The 21,420-nt window shown below is 35.9% G+C and overlaps 1 protein-coding gene across 1 annotated transcript; it reads left to right on the top strand.

Moving 5' to 3' along the window:
- bpnt2 (3'(2'), 5'-bisphosphate nucleotidase 2) lies at positions 1-7,644 on the top strand. Its single transcript, XM_066719977.1, has 5 exons — positions 1-843; positions 2,305-2,467; positions 2,881-2,976; positions 5,194-5,355; positions 5,688-7,644. Exons 1-5 carry the CDS (start codon positions 505-507, stop codon positions 5,954-5,956), a joined length of 1,029 nt encoding a protein of 342 aa, XP_066576074.1. The 5' UTR covers positions 1-504; the 3' UTR covers positions 5,957-7,644.
- Positions 7,645-21,420: the final 13,776 nt, after the last annotated feature.

Raw genomic sequence — 21,420 nt, 5'->3', positions numbered from 1 at the left:
GGAAAAGGAAAAAGGCACATTTGACCTTTCACCTCCCCCCGTGGACGTGGAATTGTTTGCTGAAAAATGGTTGTGTGCACTCAAATTATGTCTGGCACTAAATAGGAGATGAGTCGTTTTATTTGCCTATGTTATTTCTTAAAGTCTGTATTTTCATGCGCTTACTAAATTGGTTTGATTATAATATATACGAATAACCTACCGATACCACTTGAATTCAGCGAAGCATCGTCATGTAAAGAGCAGTTATGATAAACATAGCTCAAACATATGTATACACAATTTTTAGTACATTACGAAAGATAAATATGTATTTCATAGATGTAGGCGGTAAACCTGTTTTTGCAAATACTGCAACACATTACTAGAAACTATAATTTTGTTGATAGAAAGTTTAGTATTAATCCTACATTTTATATTGAGATCTACATTTCTACGTATATTCGCTCTGCATGCATGTAGTCTTGTTCTTACTGCAGTAGCATAGCCAGGGATTCATGTGCAATGGCTCCGATGGGGATCAGGCTGTCTCCGCTTGGGGTGGCTGTATTTTGTGTGCTGGGGCTGGGGGTGATCTATCACCTGTACTCGGGTGTGATATCCAGCAGGATAGCCGCATTCAGGCAGGGGAAAAGTGTGGACCTGCGGGACTTACTGGCGCTGTCATTGGAGGCTGCAGTCTCAGGGGGCCGAGAGGTAAAACGGATCCGAGAGGATGACACTCTGGATGCCAAGTCCAAGGGATTGACCCGGGAAGGTGTTAACGAAATGCTAACACTGGGGGACTTATACTCACACAGGAAGATGTATCACCTCATTAAAAACGCCTACCCCTTTCTACAGGTGAGTGCATGTGTAATGGTGTGGCAGTGGCTGGTCATACACCTATGCTTGTGAATACATCATTTAAATATTTATTCGGATTGTGTTCCAATATACATCAAATGAAAATACACTACTTATTAAGGAAGCCTTTAAAGTTGTGTGCTTTGTGTGCAGTCTTTTAAGGCTGTATAGCCAGAGCAATAATACTTTAACAATTGTCCAGCATGATCTGAATACGTTGGACTGAATGTTTATTATAAGGTTTTATTTATTTAGTAGGTGTCTAACTTTTGAAATATGTATTTCAGGTTGACATATTATGAGAAAACAACTACACTGATGCATGCACAGGTGTGGTCTGGTCAGCTGTTGCAATTTAGGTTTAACCATCTTGATGTAAATGCTTAAATATATTTTAATATTTGTTTTAAAGCAACTACATTCAATTGTCTTTGGTTTCAAAATTGGCATTTCCTGCTTCTTGCCTTTTTTCCTCCCCTCTTCTGAGGCTGCAATTACACTGATCCACCACAGATGCTGAGCTGTTAAGTAGGTTATGTTGCAATATGGGTACAGGAAGTGATGTGTTGGTCTAGGAGTAGCAGCACAAACAAATAACAAAAACAAACAATCTTAAACTCTGCATATTTATGAAGGAATATTAATTTGAAGGAATTCAAATTAGCGTACTTTGCTAATGTTCTTAATGTGTCTCAGTTATATACATTCCTATGCAAGCCATGCATTCCTTCACAAAACTGTCACCCTCAGAAAGATCATGGTGCTCTTTACGCAGTGGCATAAAAGAAAGGCTCAAAGAAAGTGAAACAAAACAAAAAAAACAATCACTTATTTACTGAACATCAGAAGTAATTTCTGCAGTATTGTTATAGAAGATTTAAGACGTTTAATGTGGTTACTTGTCTGCATTTGGAATATATCGTTATGAACATTTTACTTAATTGAACACAGCATTTAAAGATTGTTCACAGGCCTCAGTCAAGCCAATTACAATCGTTTTGCACACACATACATATGGTTAACAATCTTTCTGATGTATAATATATATTTAGCCTTTTCAGAGCTGCAGCGGACACACTTCATTCGTTTATTGCGGCTAACCATCCCGACCCTCAACCACATACTTTCAGGAGAGTGAAAAAGAAGCAGCCAGCATGCATTTACTCCAAAAAAGCTATTAAAGCTCAACTGACATAAAAAAAATAGTGACACTAAAGCCATATGACAGAAGGCCTAGAAATTGTACATGTACGTGATGGTTAAGGGGAGATACTGCTGAGAATAGTTTAAATCCAAGCAAAAACATGTCCTCTGCATTCTCTTTCAAGTAGGATTATACCATTAACTATGCATGTGAACATTTGCAGATTTACTCTGTGTGGTTCATGTCTCTGTGATGGTATAGATTTCAGTTAAATGTCACCATTACCTGATTATATGCAAATGAATTGTGTGTAGGTCAACTCAGAGGAACACGATGAGGCTGCTGACCAAGAAACTGCTGTGTGGAGCCATAAGATTCCCGATGACATTCAAGCCACGATCACCGAGAGCAGAGAAGTACCAGCCGAGAGTATTACTGTGTGGATAGACCCTCTGGATGCAACAAAGGAGTACACAGGTTCAGCAAAGTTTTATTTATTTTTATTTGAATGTGTTGTATGTGTAATGTACCATATTAATATGAAATGCAGTTCCTTATTGTGAACCACGAGAACATACCTAAACATAAAGTGTCATTTGTTTAATTGGAAACCAGCACTTAATTGCCTGTGTGTTTGGCAGGTATGGCCTTCATAGAATTCATTAACACCAGGTTGTGAGCTCGGCTGTCTAACGGGGCTCTTACTGTGTGTTTAGCAGCTTCAGCAATATAAACTACTCTACATATCAAGGTCACAAAGATGAACAGCAACCACTAATCAAGGCTTTTTCACCTTAATTGTAATTGGTTATACATGTTTTTTAATATCCTGTTTCTTTTTAATCAACTATATATGCAACATTAGGTCTGTTTTTTGTTTTTCCCCACAGAGAACCTTCGCCAGTATGTCACAACAATGGTTTGTGTTGCTGTAGATGGTGTCCCCATAATTGGAGTAATTTACTATCCTTTCACAGATTACACAGGTATGTTTGATCTCTACTTATTGAATGTTTGCAACACATATAAGTTGTTTGTTTAAATATACATATACACACTTATAAGCTTTCCTTATACACTTATTGACATTTTTTTTGCAAATCTTGGCTGAGAAATAAAATTAACTTGACTGCTTTCAAGTCAGATTTGAAAAGTTTTTTTATTTTATTTTTTTCCTTTCAGTTACCATTGTATAATAACTCAAATAAATCTTGGATGTGGACACTTGGGGCAGCCTAGATTTAGCCCAGAGTAGGTGCGGGGGCAGGGCTTAGTTCCACTATTCTGAAAAAGTAGGAGGCGTCTTCTGTTTAATTGTTCAATCAAACAGTAGAACTAGTTACTACACAAATACAAAAATAAAGGTAAAATTAATAAATACACAACACAAACAGAATAAAATAAAGATTTAAAATACTGATATGCAAATGACATTGCAAATTGTTTTCTTAAGTATTATGACTTAAAGTCCTGACTTTAAAAGGAGCATTTGAAGTAGACTTTTTAGATTCAAATACATATTTTAAAGAACTATATTTAAATATATGAATCAGTTTCAATGTTGTTTTTATTACAAAGTTGTGCTTTCAGTGATGTTGTATGTGGAGGTTCTGTGCCACAAATACCAACATGACTGTCTGGCTTTAATGATGATTGAATCAGAGCTGCAATGTTTCACTATTCATTTTGAAAACAATGTATAAATGGACAGTGTATTTGTTATGTAATTTTCAACACACGTTTTTAATCATAAACAATAAAGTCAAAAGATTGTCATCAAGTTTTATTTTGAAATCACTACTTAAGCTGTGCTAAAAACAAATAGCGCTATAGCCTAATAAATCATAAATAAGATACAGTACATATTCACTTACAGATTACATAAATAAAAGCCCAACAGAGCTGTTAATAAATCATAAATAACAGATACAGTAAGTATTCAATTCAGTAGCTACATAAATAAAACCTGGTCACTACACAATTTAATTTAGATTGAATACTTCTTAATGTCCTACAACGATTGTAAAAGAGCCTTTAATTAAATCCTACAGTTACTCACTGCAGTTGTAGCCTTTTCAACTCTTTAATCTCACCCTTTTTATCGATAACTCCGGCTATATGTTTTAACTTAGCAGACTTCCTATAGAAACTGTTGAACTACCATGCATCACTCTTGTTTCCATGGGGTGCGTTCATGTCGCGCAGACTTTCCTCATTCTGCACATAATCTGACCATTTAGTCAGTGAGTGCTCAGACTTTCCACTGACTCTGTGCAGAATGACTAAAGTGAATGACTAAAGCCGCATAGCTCTCAAGTTTTCAAAATGTCAGTGCGTGAGATTTGTCACTTGAAAAAAAGACAGAAACCGGTCAGCCTGAGCTGGAGTGGGTGGGGGGGGTGATTGAGGGGCTGGGGGCGTGCAAGTAGCATAGTTTGTTTGAAATGCGTGACATGTGCGTGACTTCAGAGCTATGTATGCAAATACACACTTCTAGCATAACAATACTAAATACTGAAACAAAACAATCTATTTATAAAAAATAGATTACTATAATGAGAAAAAATGTCCTAGTGTATTTTGTAGTGTTATAGGCTATGAGTAATCTATCTTGAACGTTGCTCATCGAGCTGCCACAGTGGGGATTCAAACCCAGATCTGCCACGCCGCAGTGCAGCAACCTTACCATATCACCAAACAGAGAGGCTTCAGAATCACTACATAAAAAAATAAAATAAAAGCCGGTATTGATGATAAATTATTTTTCACTGTGGTGAGGCAGCATACCTTTTACTGACACAGCCCTAGACCAGAGGTTCTTTGTCTTGTTGTATTCTTTTTATTTTTCACACATTTCAACATGTTAACGCCTGGAAACAGATGCTGGTGCTTCACATAAGCCGTTCTGTTGCCCATGATGTTGTGTTCCCCACCTGGACACACTACCAGACAGAATAATTTATTTATAAAAAAAATTAAGAAATCTCTTCAGATTAATTCAGAAATATTGGTTGAAATATTGCCTGTTTTCCCTGGCTGTCAATAATCTTTCTATTGAATGAACAATTAACAATTATGCGAACGTTTCATTCACAGGTTGGGTATTTAGTTAGCTTGCATTCAGAAGAGGGCAATATTGTAATGTACAATGGTGGTACTGTAATGTCTTCTAATTTCTGTGCATCTCTCTCCCCTCTCCTCAGTGTGGGCAATGGTAGGTGCTGGCTCCAGTGTGAAAGCTCGAGCTTCATACAATGAGAAGTCGCCCAAAGTCATCGTCTCGCTCTCTCACGCCGGGAAGGTCAAGCCCTTCATTCAGGAAGCTTTTGGGAATGATACGGGAATCATTGCAGCAGGAGGAGCAGGTATTGTGCCAGGGAACAGATAGTTTTCACGAAATTGTGATACTTCATCAGCAAATCAAACCGTTAAAGCAGTTAGTTGATGTACAGTAATATAAACACACACTCGCTCTCCTCGTACGTATGTCATCCATTCTAGATAGTTTTGTTTAGGATCTGCAATGTTGCTGACATTGCTTGAGTTCTCGGTTTACAGTGACGTAATAGGCAAAAGGGGAGATGCTTTATTTTTAAAGGAAAAAATAAATAAAAAATGCATATACTTATACTTATATATATACTTATTTAAATCTTCATAAATGTCACACTTATGAATATATTTGACTGTTTTGTAGGTTATAAAGTTGGTGCTCTATTGGACATGCCTGACAAGTATGAAAAAGCAGACGTCTATATCCACGTCACATACATCAAGAAGTGGGATATTTGTGCAGGCAACGCAATTCTAAAAGCCCTTGGAGGTCACATGACCACTCTGAAAGGAGAAGAAATAGACTATGCGGGTTCTGAAGCCAATGAGGGCGGAGTTCTAGCAAGCGTAAATATGAATCATAAAGCGTTAGTGGAAAAGCTTCCAAACCGAGAGAATGAGATTCACAACTAAATGTTAGCAGAATACGAAGTCTAAAAACATGGACACTTTGGATTTGCTACTGTTCCAGTGCTGAAACTAAAAACAACCCGAGAAGAGGAATGCGATGTTAACATCAGTGTTAATATAATCATCTCAAAACCAGCAACACCAATGTCTTGAAAATTGACGCAATTTTATCAATGAGACATGATTCATGACGGAGAAATCTTGCCAAATGTGTTGCCGTATGGAGGGACTGAGAGTAGCAATTGCGAAGTCCCAAAGAATAGTACTGCTACTTAATTCTCACAACCTGCTTGTTTTAGAGAGCTTTTCTGAACACTTAAAGAAAAAGGATGTTAAAAAAATGACTGGTGCATATTCACAAAGACTGGTAAAATGGATTTCATTTTATGTTACTTTTATATAGCCGTACGTGCTGTACATGGTGGCAGGGTATGTTTCCCATTTTGAACGTAACAATGGTAATAATGGGGTTTTCTTGGTAATTTCAGTTATATCCTGATCCATGTAAAAGGTGCACAAATATTTTTCTTAACCATCCTGTTGAGGCATCTATTATACAGGTATTGAGATTTCAAAACAATGCTCATTAGGTACATTGTATAGTTATTTAATTTGATAATATTACTGTGATCAGGTTGGTATTTAAATAATGTCTTTGGATTTGAAAAAAAACATCTCAAACAATAGTGTGACCAAACACTGATAGTTTTCATTCAGCTAGACTATAGAAGGTTAAAATATAATACTCTTATATATTTTTAGATTTATCTTAACCGTGGGTGCACAGTTTCATTAAGTTAGGATCATGAATAGGGGAGACCCAAATTTAATATAAATAAATGACTTAAAACAAACTAATTGTAGTTCTTTGTTTAGTAGTGTATGACTTCCTTTGAGGATTTATTTTTCTTGTAAATATTAACTTCAAATGAAACTGCCAGATTTGGTAGAACTTTAGTATAGTAACTGGGTCTTAAGAAATGTGTGTTATTTATATACCATCTATACCAAAAGAATAATTTAATTTTTAGAATTGATTTAAGGAGGTTTGCTTATGAAATACAAATTGAAAACAGGTTTAACTTTGCCTTGAATAGTTCTTATGACTAATATTGCTGCAATTGCGCACATTCACTGTGATAGTTTTACATGCTGTATGCATTTCTAAATGGCCTATTTTTGTATGAACATGTGTGGTTTGTGTGAGCAGATATAAGTACTTATGTTCTAATAGGTTGTATATACAATGGTGTTTGCCTTCTTTTGTCTACTTTTTGTGTGTGTTAATTTAAACGGTATGCATGGAATCATGAGTTAATGCTGTAAACTAAGCCTAAGTGATAGATAACTTTCTCCATTAATTGTTTGAATACTTACTGCATGCTTAATGAAGTCAGTCTTACAGTGTGTTAAGTTTTCTTTCTGCAAGGGTTAAAATACATTTTTAGAGATGATGTTTAGGAGGGTTCCATTATTAAATTAAGACTGAAGTTCTTAATCAATATTTATTGTCAACAGATGTGCTTTCAAAATGACAATTCAACCTTACTTTCATTAACTACACCAGTTTTATTTGTGGTGGTGATAGTTTTCTATTGAATTGTGAAGAGCATTGTATCCTAAACATGAAAATGAAAATAATGTATTTTTTGTTTGGGGGAAAATGGTTTGAAATAAAAATGTTCAATTCTCTTGCTAGTTATTTCCATTTATGGATATATATTACTAATGCTAATAAAATAGTACACATCTAGTGTATAACACAGTGCAGTGTACAGTAAGGAAAGGAATTACAAACTAGTTAAAACATACTATAGCAAAATACCAAAGACAGAAGCTTGTTCTGTAGAAAATTATTTTGTGTTTGTCCTTCAGTGGCCTGTGCTACTCCCCAGTATTTACATAGTAATTACCACAAATCAGAGCATAAAGTGGACATTTCTTCAGCATTAAAGTATTTTCTTTTAATAAATTGTTAAACCTCATTTACAAGGTAGTATCTTTATTTATTTTGGATTATAGATTTGAAATACAGTAATACAAGCTTTAGAATCCATTCAATAATCCCAGAGTAAGAATTTGCATATTTTTGTAGATTATTTTCATATCCACTTTATTGAAATATAACTACTGACTGGTTTTTCAATGCATTCTTATGTCTATAACAATCTTGTATTTTCAAATTAGATTTTACGTGCGTAGGGAAGTGGAATAGTTCTTACTGCCTTCAGGGGTGCAGAGATCACTGTTCAATTTGTGAAGGATTTCAAATTACTTTATATGAGGTCTTGTTAAGCTTTAAGTTTATTTTATTTCTCAGCACATTAAAAAAAGAGAGACAGGAAAAAAGGCCTCTGTCTGACTGTCAAATACACTGATCTGCCATAACATTATGACCACCTGCCTAATATTGTGTAGGTCCCCCTTTTGCCGCCAAAAACAGCCCAGACCCGTCGAGGCATGGACTCCACTAGACCTCTGAAGGTGTGATGTGGTATCTGGCACCAAGACGTTAGTCCTGTAAGTTGCGAGGTGGGGCCTCCATGGATCGGACTTGTTTGTCCAGCACATCCCACAGATGCTCGATTGGCTCGTCTGTTGGATCGGACCACACGTGCATCTATGAGTCTTGGCCGCCCATGAACCTGTTTCCGGTTCACCGCTTTTCCTTCCTTGGACCACTTTTGATAGGTACTGACCACTGCAGACTGGGAACACCGCACAAGAGCTGCAGTTTTGGAGATGCTCTGACCCAGTCGTCTAGCCATCACAATTTGGCCCTTGTCAAAGTCGCTCAAATCCTTACGCTTGCCCATTTTTCCTGCTTCTAACACATCAACTCTGAGGACAAAATGTTCACTTGCTGCCTAATATATCCCACCCACTGACAGGTGCCATGATAACGAGATTATCAGTGTTATTCACTTCACCTGTCAGTGGTCATAATGTTATGGCTGATCGGTGTATGTAGTAGTGTAAGTCCTTGAAACTGCAGTGAAAAGATGTCCCTTTGAAGCTTCTTATTCTTGGAATTTGTCAGAAAGCAGGATATGTCTCTTGAAAGTATAGTATCAAAGCCTTCTTGTCATCCCAGCTCGTATTCCTGCATAAATTACTGTCCACAGTCACTGTTCCCTTGTACAATCGCAGTCTGTTGTGTTGAAATCTGAGGGTTTAAGCTGCATGAAGATTGTAGGCAATTGCTACAGGTTCTTTGCATGTGATTAGATGCTATTGCTAGATGCCCACTAGAAATCCACAGTTTGCTCTCCTTTAAAGATGTGAATTTCTAATGAACAATCAATTGAGATATTTGTAGGAAAACTGCATAAATAGGGTTAGAGGAATGGTGAATTGTAGTTATCAAACTTATGAAATTACTTATGTATTCATCACTTACTAAACTATTGTCATATTCTGACATCTTTCAAACTCCCTATTTTATCATCATTTATAAAGACTTTCTCAATACTTCATTTTTAAAAATTGTTTAATGGAATTGTCTTTATTGACCACAGGATGGTGCCAAAATACCTTGATTATAGCTGATGTTTCAAGTGAAATTCAGAGATCAGAGAAAACAAAATGAACGCTACACATAGATAATAGATTATTATTTTTATTTTATTTTTAAGAATCTGGTCATACTTAAGTTCACTCTGACCTCTCTCTATACCATCTTGGTAGTGCCTACACCATAAGTGTCACTTTTAGGAACCTTAGCTTACTAAAGACAGAAATGTGGCTGGTAGCTATTGCCAACTGTTTTATGCTGTACCAAAACTCATCAGTGGAAAACAAAAATGGTCTCACTGCTCTATTACCCAAGCTGTATAGACAGTATACATTCATACTCCAGACTTATCAAAAAACAAAACTCGAGTCCCTGAATCAGATCCTTAACTATAAAATATCTCAGATCCTCCTTATCTTTGTAACGTATATACTCTTTGAGAAAACATTCAATAAGTTTAACAACCACACGTCTATTTTTTTATTCACTATTCAATATTCGCTGTATGACAGCAGCCTGTTTACCTATGCTGTAAGAGTTTGAAATATGTTTTTACATATTTGGCGTGTCCTCTTATCCGTAGAGGTTCTGTCTTATTATTCTTTTTCATGGTGGTATTAACATGTCTAGTTCATTTTCATAATCCCATGTCAAACCTCTTTGAATTTGAAGAATCCAAATGAAAATCTATCCTTAAGTGTAGAATACACATAATCTTACTAAACTGAAAGAGACTGCATGAAGTACTATACATCAAAAGAGGCCTTGTTTGTATTTTTGACAAAGGAACCGCAAGTCCTGATAATCCTGACATGCAGTTACATTTAGGGTTTCAACAAAGTTTTCATATATCATTGAGCACAGAAACCAAACCTCCAAAGCACTGTAAAATGTATAACCTTGAATGAATACATTTTGGGCTGTTAGTGAGATATAGTCTTCTGTGCACTAGGCCATCTATATTATAATTAATTTAATGCAATGTTATATAGAACATAATATATCTAGGATCTATCTACACCATTGTTATGTAAAAGCTGCTTTCTCCGGCTTTTGCTTTTTTACTGGTATATCCTGTGATAGATCTAAGTATGATATATAAATGAGCAAACCTGTTCCTTTATAAACACAAAGCAAATCATGTTGGTAAGATAAACTTATTTTGTATTGGGAACTGTGTAACTTTCAAATGAAAGAGTATTTAATTATTTGAATGTAATTATGTGTTATAAAAATAATATCTTATATTAAAATAATATGATACTGAAAACATTATTTTAAATCCTCTAATTCTGTTTCATAATTTCTGTTCAGATAAGTACTGCAACAGTAGAAGCATTGCATTATGACCAAAGACTGAGTTGGCACAATGGCAGATATATAAGTAAAAGCTCAGTTTCAAATGTGAAAGCAATCAAACATTTGTACACCTTTTATGATTTTCAGTTTTCTTTTATTTTTTAGAAATACATATCCTTACATTTGTGCCAACAAATACTATAGCACCTCCTGCTGTCTTTTTGTATCTTTCAATTCTATGTCACATTCATTTTAGTCTTACAAGCTATTGCAAATGCTACAGTTGATTGTAATAACTGAAACACAATGTTTAAATGGTTAAAAAGTTTCCTCAATAAAAGTTTAATCAAATGATGACATCATCTCTGTAGTCATCACGACAAACCCTTCTATTTTTTAAGTATTTATTTTTGTTTGATTGCCTTTGTAGCTTTATGAGGCGAAAATCGAATTCGTTGTATGAGAATCTCATAACTCATCTTAAAAAGCCTTTATCTTTTGTGATCCTTTGCCATTAACCAAAGGAGATCTTTGACAGTACTCAGAATCAATCATGCTGCTTTTATAGACTATGTAAGACATTAATCCTTACAGCAGTTTCACAGCTCATATAAATACTCTCTGCATATGGCATAGAGATAAATGAAAAGAAGCCAAGCAAGGCGATTTCATTTAACTCCAATGCCTCCTGGCATGAATAGGGCAGAAAGCTTGAATGCTCTTTTTTTCAGAGGACCAGTCAGATCAATAGTTATGGTTAGCACAGAAAGAAAAGGAGCCAAGCAGGAAATATTGCCTCAGTGTACTACATTTACATTTACATTACATCTACTCAACATTCACCTTCCACAGATACATACAATCACATCCATTTAATGAATCTTCAGCTTGCCAAGTATTCTAGCTCTAGAATAAAGTACATTTTTTATACAATGAATTGTGATCTGCTGCAGAGCACCACGCTCAGAACGCAAAATACTCTATTGGAGTGATGCTGTGACTGCTGGGAGAGGGGGCTGTGGCTGTTAGGCTGGGAAACATCTGTACAGCACAGTCCTTTATAACTGTATGTGTTCAGACTGACTAATAATACAGTGAGGGAAAAAAGTATTTGATCCCCTGCTGATTTTGTACGTTTGCCCACTGACAAAGAAATGATCAGTCTATAATTTTAATGGTAGGTGTATTTTAACAGTGAGAGACAGAATAACAACAAACAAATCCAGAAAAACGCATTTCAAAAAATTTATAAATTGATTTGCATGTTAATGAGGGAAATAAGTATTTGATCCCCTATCAATCAGCAAGATTTCTGGCTCCCAGGTGTCTTTTATACAGGTAACGAGCTGAGCAGCTCATTACCTGTATAAAAGACACCTGTCCACAGAAGCAATCAATCAATCAGATTCCAAACTCTCCACCATGGCCAAGACCAAAGAGCTGTCCAAGGATGTCAGGGACAAGATTGTAGACCTACACAAGGCTGGAATGGGCTACAAGACCATCGCCAAGCAGCTTGGTGAGAAGGTGACAACAGTTGGTGCGATTATTCGCAAATGGAAGAAACACAAAATAACTGTCAGTCTCCCTCGGTCTGGGGCTCCATGCAAGATCTCACCTCGTGGAGTTTCAATGATCATGAGAACGGTGAGGAATCAGCCCAGAACTACACGGGAGGATCTTGTTAATGATCTCAAGGCAGCTGGGACCATAGTCACCAAGAAAACAATTGGTAACACACTACGCCGTGAAGGACTGAAATCCTGCAGCGCCCGCAAGGTCCCCCTGCTCAAGAAAGTACATGTACAGGCCCGTCTGAAGTTTGCCAATGAACATCTGAATGATTCAGAGGAGAACTGGGTGAAAGTGGTCTCAGATGAGACCAAAATCAAGCTCTTTGGCATCAACTCAACTTGCCGTGTTTGGAGGAGGAGGAATGACCCCAAGAACACCATCCCCACCGTCAAACATGGAGGTGGAAACATTATGCTTTGGGGGTGTTTTTCTGCTAAGGGGACAGGACAACTGCACCGCATCAAAGGGACGATGGATGGGGCCATGTACCATCAAATCTTGGGTGAGAACCTCCTTCCCTTAGCCAGGGCATTGAAAATGGGTCGTGGATGGGTATTCCAGCATGACAATGACCCAAAACACACAGCCAAGGCAACAAAGGAGTGGCTCAAGAAGAACCACATTAAGGTCCTGGAGTGGCCTAGCCAGTCTCCAGACCTTAATGCCATAGAAAATCTGTGGAGGGAGCTGAAGGTTCGAGTTGCCAAACGTCAGACTTGAAACTTTAATGACTTGGAGAGGATCTGCAAAGAGGAGTGGGACAAAATCCCTCCTGAGATGTGTGCAAACCTGGTGGCCAACTACAAGAAACGTCTGACCTCTGTGATTGCCAACAAGGGTTTTGCCACGAAGTACTAAGTCGAAGGGGTCAAATACTTATTTCCCTCATTAACATGCAAATCAATTTATAACTTTTTTGAAATGCATTTTTCTGGATTTTTTTGTTGTTATTCTGTCTCTCACTGTTAAAATACACCTACCATTAAAATTATAGACTGATCATTTCTTTGTCAGTGGGCAAACGTACAAAATCAGCAGGGGATCAAATACTTTTTTCCCCCACTGTAAGTTTTCCATATCAATTTACTTTTGATAGAGGCTATGCAAGACTAATGCTGGGCTTTTTTTGTTGGACTCCTGTTGTCTTAAAAGAAATACACTAAGGATATTGTGAGACTCAATTAATTTTGTGGGGAATTTCAAGTGAGATCCAGACGTCTGAGAAGGATGTGGGCTGCTGAAGAGAGAATCTCTGTAAAGACCAACCATTACAATAACTCCCTGGTATAAAGGCACAGGAGGCATTTTTACATTTGTATGCCAGTGTATTAATTCTTTAATCAGGAATGATTTCACATTACTTTGCCTCATCTACCTCTTCACTGTTTATTAACTCACATCCTTACAACCCCTTATGCAAATACTGGTTATTCTTTAGTAGCCATGCAATAAACTGCATTGGAAATTAAAACAGTGTTTGGCCAGTGTTATAACCATGCTGTCACAATGATTGCACATCTATTAGAGCAGGCATGGCATCAGGAACTGCAGTGATTGCTTATCAGACTTTTATTACTGTCTACCAATATCTACAATAGAGCCTGCAATCTGTAGTGCCATAATACAGGAAAGCTCAATTTAATTTTCCTAACACCTTCACCTCCTTAGTTTAATGAATTTTCTGATTTATGGGTTCCACTGTCTACCATCGCTGTCAACCCCTTGTCCACCACTGCACAGGTAAGTAATCTAAGGGGTACACTAGCTGTACCTTATCCTTAACATCCAAAACATGCAACATCCATTCTAGTAATAAACCCCACCATACATACACACCCTCTAGAAAAATAAGAATAATTCCTGAGATTAATTATGTATGAAATGCTGTAAAGGTAGAACAAGTAGCTCTAATGCAAATGTCTGAAATGGAAACAGTGTGGAGATGTGCCTTAGAGGCTGCTACCCCTTCAATAAATGTTGCTGCCTGAACATCTTTACGTTGCCTGGCAACAGACTAGTTTTCAGCTGGTAGCACGGAGCGAGGATATCCGCTTGGTTATAGTTTTTTGTTTGTCAGTGTTCTCCTTCACTTGGCCAGCAGAGATAAACAGGCTGTAATTTTGGTTAAAATGATTTAATTTACATTAAAAGGTTTAATTTTGCTTTGTTTCTTTAATGTGGAGGTGTGATTGAAGTTGCAAACTGCATTTTGTTCAACGACTCTCATAATTCTGAATACTACCCATTGTGACCATTGTATGCATTTCTTAGATCATTATAACATGATCTTGTGGCGAATGTGGTATTTAATAACTAATTGGGCTGATCTAATTTCCATTTGTTTTTATGTAATAAAATCCTGATTATCTAAGCAATTGGTCTCTTTGAAGATTCTTTATTATGTTATGGTAACATTTGCAGGGTATTAAAGGTTCAAAATGCATAGTTAGACTGTTTTCTTCTGTCATCACCTGCTGGAGATTAGCGATACACTTGATGAATGCACCAGAAAGCACTGTGAAAGATGAGTGCATTATATGTGGAATGCACAGGGGGGTATTTATTGTTGTTAGTTTATCTCTTTAAATGCTAATATAATACAAACTTAGATGCTACCCTTCCTCAGTTAAGAGTTTATCAATTTAATTGAGTAATAAATAACAAAGGAGCAAAATGAAAATGCTTAATAAACTTTATATTCAGAATTAGATTACTGAACAACAAATATTGCTTGTGTCAATATGAAACACTTCTGATTGGCCCATTGGGTGCCTTGTGGTGTGTTTGATTTGATCTTTTAGGGAGTGTCTTCATTGAGCTGTATTTTGAGAGACATTTAATTTTCTACTGTACATCATTGTATACACAGAATTACTTATCATCTCTGTTACAGTTTAAAATATAAATAATTGTATTATAGTTACTGCAACTTTTTTAAACCAAAAATATCTCTTCTAACATCATTACTGACTATTGTACCTATAGCACCATTTGTAGGTGGTTTGAATATATAATGCATATAATACATTGTTTGAAAATATGAATTTCACTGAAATCTAAACTGGAAACAGATAGAGATGTCTGTATTTGGTCTCGTGTGGAAAACTCTTGTATTACTAATTTAATACAACCCTGATTTACAAAATGACTTGCCATTCCTCACATGGCTCTTAGCACAGACAATTATATTTATTTTGCCCCTGAGTAAGACATTTATGTTACCATTGTAATATCATTCAGTTGCCATGGCAGATAATCTTGTAAGGTTACTACTTAAAGCACATACACCTACTTTATTTTAAACACCATTTGTTGCAAATTGTCTTTCAATGGCATTATTGGGAAACAAAAACAATAACATTTGTCCTCTGTATTTGTCCCTAATTGTATGTTGGGAGTGCGCAAGAGAGGTTTGATGAGGGATAAGGTCAGAAACTTTAGAGACACTTATACCTAGATGCCTAGATACCTAGATGTTGTAACTGTCAAAGTCAGTGTTGAAATAAATTGCTCCAGCAGACTTAGGAGGAAAAAGAAACATAAATTAAACCAAAAAAATAAACAGTTTGCTTGCCTCTGAAATATCCAATCTACTTCTAGAGATAGAGGTTAAGATGATAGCTTTTGTCATATCTTTAGAGAGCATGACTTTTTCATAAAGGAAGTTTTTCCACTGTCCAGTCTTTCCTCATAGGGAAAATATACTTTATCTATAATCCACAGGTAACCCTTTTTTATTATCCTTTTCAGCATTCAGCAAACAGGAGCAGCGATTATTGTCACTTGCTGTTTGCTGGAGTGCATCAAGTGATCAAATAAATAACAACATAAAATCTCTGCTCTAAAATAATTATGTTCTGTCTGAAATAAAGTAAATTGCCTTCAGGCTTTATGTATGCACACTGTATTAGCAGCTAACATCTTTGAACACATGCTAGTTCACAGACTACACATCAGGCCTCCAGCCAAATATTCCACTGGAAATATGTCACTGATAATAATAATATTTTTAAAATTACAGGACTGTATTTAAGGCATTTGGACATGGTGGAAATTAATTGAGCAGGGTTTATTTATTAGCAAATCAAAGTAATTATATGGCAGGAGGAAATAGCTGCTACAGGATAAAACATTGTTATCTGTCCTTACTCACCAAAGCTTTAGGGTTAATTTACTGTTATCCTTACATTTAATTACTGCCTTAACAAAATTAATTGCTTAGGGACACTGACTCTCACTATGGAAATTATCTTCAATTCTAGTTAATTTAGAGAGAGAGAAAAAAAAAGCAAACAATAATTTACTACCACAGAGTAAAGGTTCAGTACCTTCAATTAATGTTAAGCAGTAGCACGATTTTGTAAACATCAGCAGGAAAAATATACTCAAATTAATTATCGTGTTGCTGTAACTCATAAACACAAGTACAACAAAGCATTTCTGATAAAATAAGTTACAATAAGATGAAACTGTAATGGTACATGTCCTCCTCTGTGTGTAAATAATTATTTGCTTTAACAAAAACACAGGATTTTGGTGTGTATAAATTACCTTTATTCTGAAAATGTGTATGTCTTCAATCCATGTATTATTATTATTATTATTATTATTATTATTATTATTATTATTATTATTATTATTATTATTATTATTATTATTTGTGAACAACATAATTTGCAGAATGGCTACATTTGTTTGTAAACTGTATTCCAACGTTTATGTGGCAGCATCAGCCCAAAGCCTAATGCTACCTCAAACAGCTATTGCTGCAGTTGTCATGCTCCTTACCTGACACTACTAAAGCTTTGTATGAAAATATAAGCAGATTAACTACAAAAAAAAGGCACCCAGGCATCTGTCCAAAAATACAGTATTGGTGTATTGCACAGATCAAACCATTATAGTGTTGCACTGAAAAAATAACTGCCTCTTAGGTGCGGCCTTAACTCGATGCCCCTCCCTCCCTCTTTTCAAACATTTTCTATTGATATGTGCCTCCTAGTCCAGGGCAAAAGAAAGAACATTCATGTTGATGAAATTAGTAGCTCTGATAATAGGATAGGACTTTTTGTGAGCTTAGTGCTTCTCAAGTCTTTTTTTCTTTTCTGTCTTGAAAGCAAACATGCAATTATTCAGGCATATGAACACAATTAGTACATGTTTTTTCACAGATGCCATCTGAAGAATAAGTTATCAAAAAACACAAATCAACACAAATTTTGCAAATGTATTCAGACCCTTCCTATGAGGTCCCATTTTGTGGAATTACGAAATGATGCAAACACATTTTGTTTTTAAAGTATTCTTTTTTTTTTTTTTACTTGAATGCTCAAACTGAAAACTTCTACGTTACAGTAAATGTCAGCAAGAACTAAAGAGGAAAAACTGAAATATGTTGATTGCGTATATATTCAGACCCATCAACTCAATATCTTGTGGTATTTACAGCCACAAGTCTTTTTGGGTAAATCTCTACCAACTTAGCCCAACGTCTTGGTACAATTTTTGCCCATTCTTTCTTGGCAGATTTGCTCAAGTATAATAATAATAATAATAATAATAATAATAATAATAATAATAATAATAATAATAATAATAATAATAATAATAAGTTGTTTGGGTTTGCTGAAGGACAGTACATATAGGATTCAAGTCACGACTGTGACTGGGCCACTCAGGGACATTCACTTTCACTTTCTTATCTCTTTCTGCCTCCTGCTGTGTGTTCTCTGTTTGGCTCCTTTTTGAGATGGCTTATTTTTTTGTAATGGCTTCCTTCTTTTTGTGAAGTTTTCTGGATATTGTTGACTGATGTACATTTTCTCCCAAACCATTCTCCCACTCCCATGTGTGTAAATATATATATATATATAAACTGGCTTTGTCTTTGTAATCTAGGATTTTAAAAGACATTAACCTGAAAACATCTAGGCATATCTTTATTTGTGTATATGTGTGTGTATGTTTGCAAATGTTGTACAATGCATCTGGCACGAAAATAATTAGTACTTTCCTGAATATGTACCACATTTGAAAAGGATCAAGTATTACAAAAAGGGAAGGGAATTATCACTGAAAACTGAATGTTGTATACTTGCACGCTGATGAATTAACACAATTCAGGGACATTTCCAGCCCAGGCAAGTTGTAGATATTTATCTTCTGTGGATGGGCAATCACATCACATATGCATGGTAAGCCAGTGTGTTGACATCTTGGAATGTAATTATGAGAAAGGTCATGACTCCTGACTCCTGACTCATACTACATAATGTTGTCTCCTGTTCTGCCAGGGATAATAATTTTGCACCGTATTGATCAGGAGTAGGAGGCAATAAGATGTTACACTGTGGGACATGACTCATGGACGGAACATTACATGTGATCATTGCCCGTTGTTATCGTTCTCTAAATTAGTCTAACCCCGTTCACTGGTGTGGTATCTGACAATCAGGAGTACCGGAGTATAGTTGAAAACCTTATACTTGGTGCTTACAGGCAAATTGTCATGGTTTCTGTTGAGTCATGGATCCCTTTGCCATCTGTTGGATGGTGCTGGTGTAGCCCACTATGAGGTAATAATAGAAATGAACGGCACCACAATCAGCTTTCAACTAAGGTCCATTCAGCTGCTATATACAATTGACCTTTGCACAATGGACTACTCCATTTGTCATTTTCACTTTCATACGTTGTTTTCACATAACAAATGTGAGTCAATGCCTTTCCAGTCACCACTGTTTTAAAACCATTCATGCACTTTTCACATGTGCTACAAAACTATCTATAATAAAGGATGTCAGAGTCTGGGTTCAAATATCAGATAATTTTTTACAAAGGGATTCTGAGAGCTGAGACAGAGAGGGCAGTTCTCGAGTATGCAAACTCCCAGCTTAGACAGTAAGGCAGGGTCAAGTGTATATGTATACAAAAACAAGGACTGTTCCACAACTATTTATTGGGATGTATGCTAGCAAAGCAGAACTATAAGTGTTTTAACTAATCAAAAACATATTTCTTTGTATACGTCTTTAGAAACAAACATATCTCAAAGCAAACAATATATTCAATTAGCACAAGTTTAGTTGAAGCTATCGATGCCAGTTCAAACATTCTGCTTTGCTCTGAGGGTACTCCAAAGGTTACAACACACTGGACAAGGCACATGGCAGGCTTACTGTTGTTCTACTTGATAACCTACAACATAAAGAACACTATAGCTAGGTAACAAATCTAGATGAGAGAGAGGGAGAGTTTATAGGCAATGTGAATACTTTTGTCTTTGATTTTAAGAGGATATCTTTAATTACTCGTGCTGCATTTTAACAGTGTGATTAATCATGATTCATGGGATAAACAGTAAGAACGGTGTCTGTTTATATTAGAGGTGTTTAAAGAGAATGTTAACCTTGGCCAATTGTTCTATATAGATTGTTTATTATTATGCAGATGTTTATTGTTATGTATTTTAAGCATGATCACAAGGGCATATTAATTGCTTTTTTAACCACACAAAGCACTCTAAAGCACTTACTTATTTACAGAAATGTTCAAAGTAAAATGTTTGAAAACCAGATTGTTGAAAAAAATGCAATGCAAAACCTCCAAACCAAGGGCTCAAAAAAAAAAAACTGTACTCTGTTTTAAGAGGAAACATCATTTTTTGTATTATTTTTTTGTATTTCCATGACAGTGTAATTACTCAGAAATGGCACTCCTCTTTTCTGCAAATTGCAATTGAAATCCTTTCATTGTTGAACTTCATGTCAGTGGCAGGGTAGTTTTGAAAAGCCATATTGAAAGCCAGAAAGACTAATTCAGTTTTTGCCATTTTGAAGCTGCTGTGTATTCACAACATACCAAACCATGTATAATTAAGCTAGAACATGTGGAATATGAAATGTGTTATTACTTTCAACTGGATTTTCATTTTGAACTATACAATAATAAAATCAGGCCAAACAATGTTACAGTTGACATTTATTTTCTATTCTCTTTTAAGTACAAGACTTTACAGTTCTGTTCCCTTCACAATGCTGGATTACTCACTTATCTCCATAGGTGTACCACACAGATCTCAAAGGGTACAGATCATCTAGTACAATTACAGCTATGTCGTTGTTGTTTTCTGATGACTGATCAAGAATCACAATTCAAAATGTAAAACTTTACCCACTATGGGGTAAATAATAGAAATGAAGGTCACCACAATCAGCTTTCAACTAATGTCCATTCAGCTGCTATATACCATTGACCTTTGTGGTTCCATGGGGTTAATAATATCAAACATAACTTTCACCATTCCAACATCCCTAACTAATACTTCAATTCTCACACAATAACCTTCAAATCCCTGGGATTTCTGGATGTTTTCTTATATACAGTTTAACAGACAAAACAGCATCTTCAACATCTTAGTGCAATACCATTTTTTGGATAATTGTAAGCATATTTGACAAAGGGTATTGTCCTTGGACATGTTGTGTGGGTAATTCGATCAGTGTCTTTGCCCTTAAATGCTGCCCATATCTCAGAACAAGTCTGTCTGAAGTTTTTGAACTCTTCTCATCAGGTATTCCCAGTGCTCTGTTAATCATTCTTTATAATGGGGTAAATGCGTTTGTGTTTCTTGCCATTCTCATGGTCAACACCAGCACAATATAGAGAGAAAATAGCAAACAAACATTGCGAGTAGGCCTTTCAGATGCTTTTCAGGACAGTGCAGTGCCACAACTCCCACCAGTATAGACCTACATCTGCTAAGTTGGCCATTCTGTAAAAATCTTATTGACATCGACCACATCAAACCAGAGGAGCTTTTCCAGATCTGCGATGTGGTTGAAGCTCAACATTTTGTGAACATTCAAAAATAGACTGGATAGGATCCTTGGATCACTTAGTTATTAATGGACACCAAATGAGCATGATGGGTCGAATGGCCTCCTCTCGTTTGTAAACTTTCTTATGTTCTTATATTCTAATGTGTAATGAAGACTTCATTCAAAACCCCATGTTTCTCAAGTTATATAGTATCCCTACAGAAACAAGTGATTGTTCATATTACAGTTCTGATGCAAGA

This window comes from Amia ocellicauda, chromosome 2, assembly GCF_036373705.1.
Source record: "Amia ocellicauda isolate fAmiCal2 chromosome 2, fAmiCal2.hap1, whole genome shotgun sequence".
In the NCBI taxonomy this organism is placed as follows: Eukaryota; Metazoa; Chordata; class Actinopteri; order Amiiformes; family Amiidae; genus Amia; species Amia ocellicauda.
This window is presented reverse-complemented; position numbering and strand designations above follow the sequence as displayed.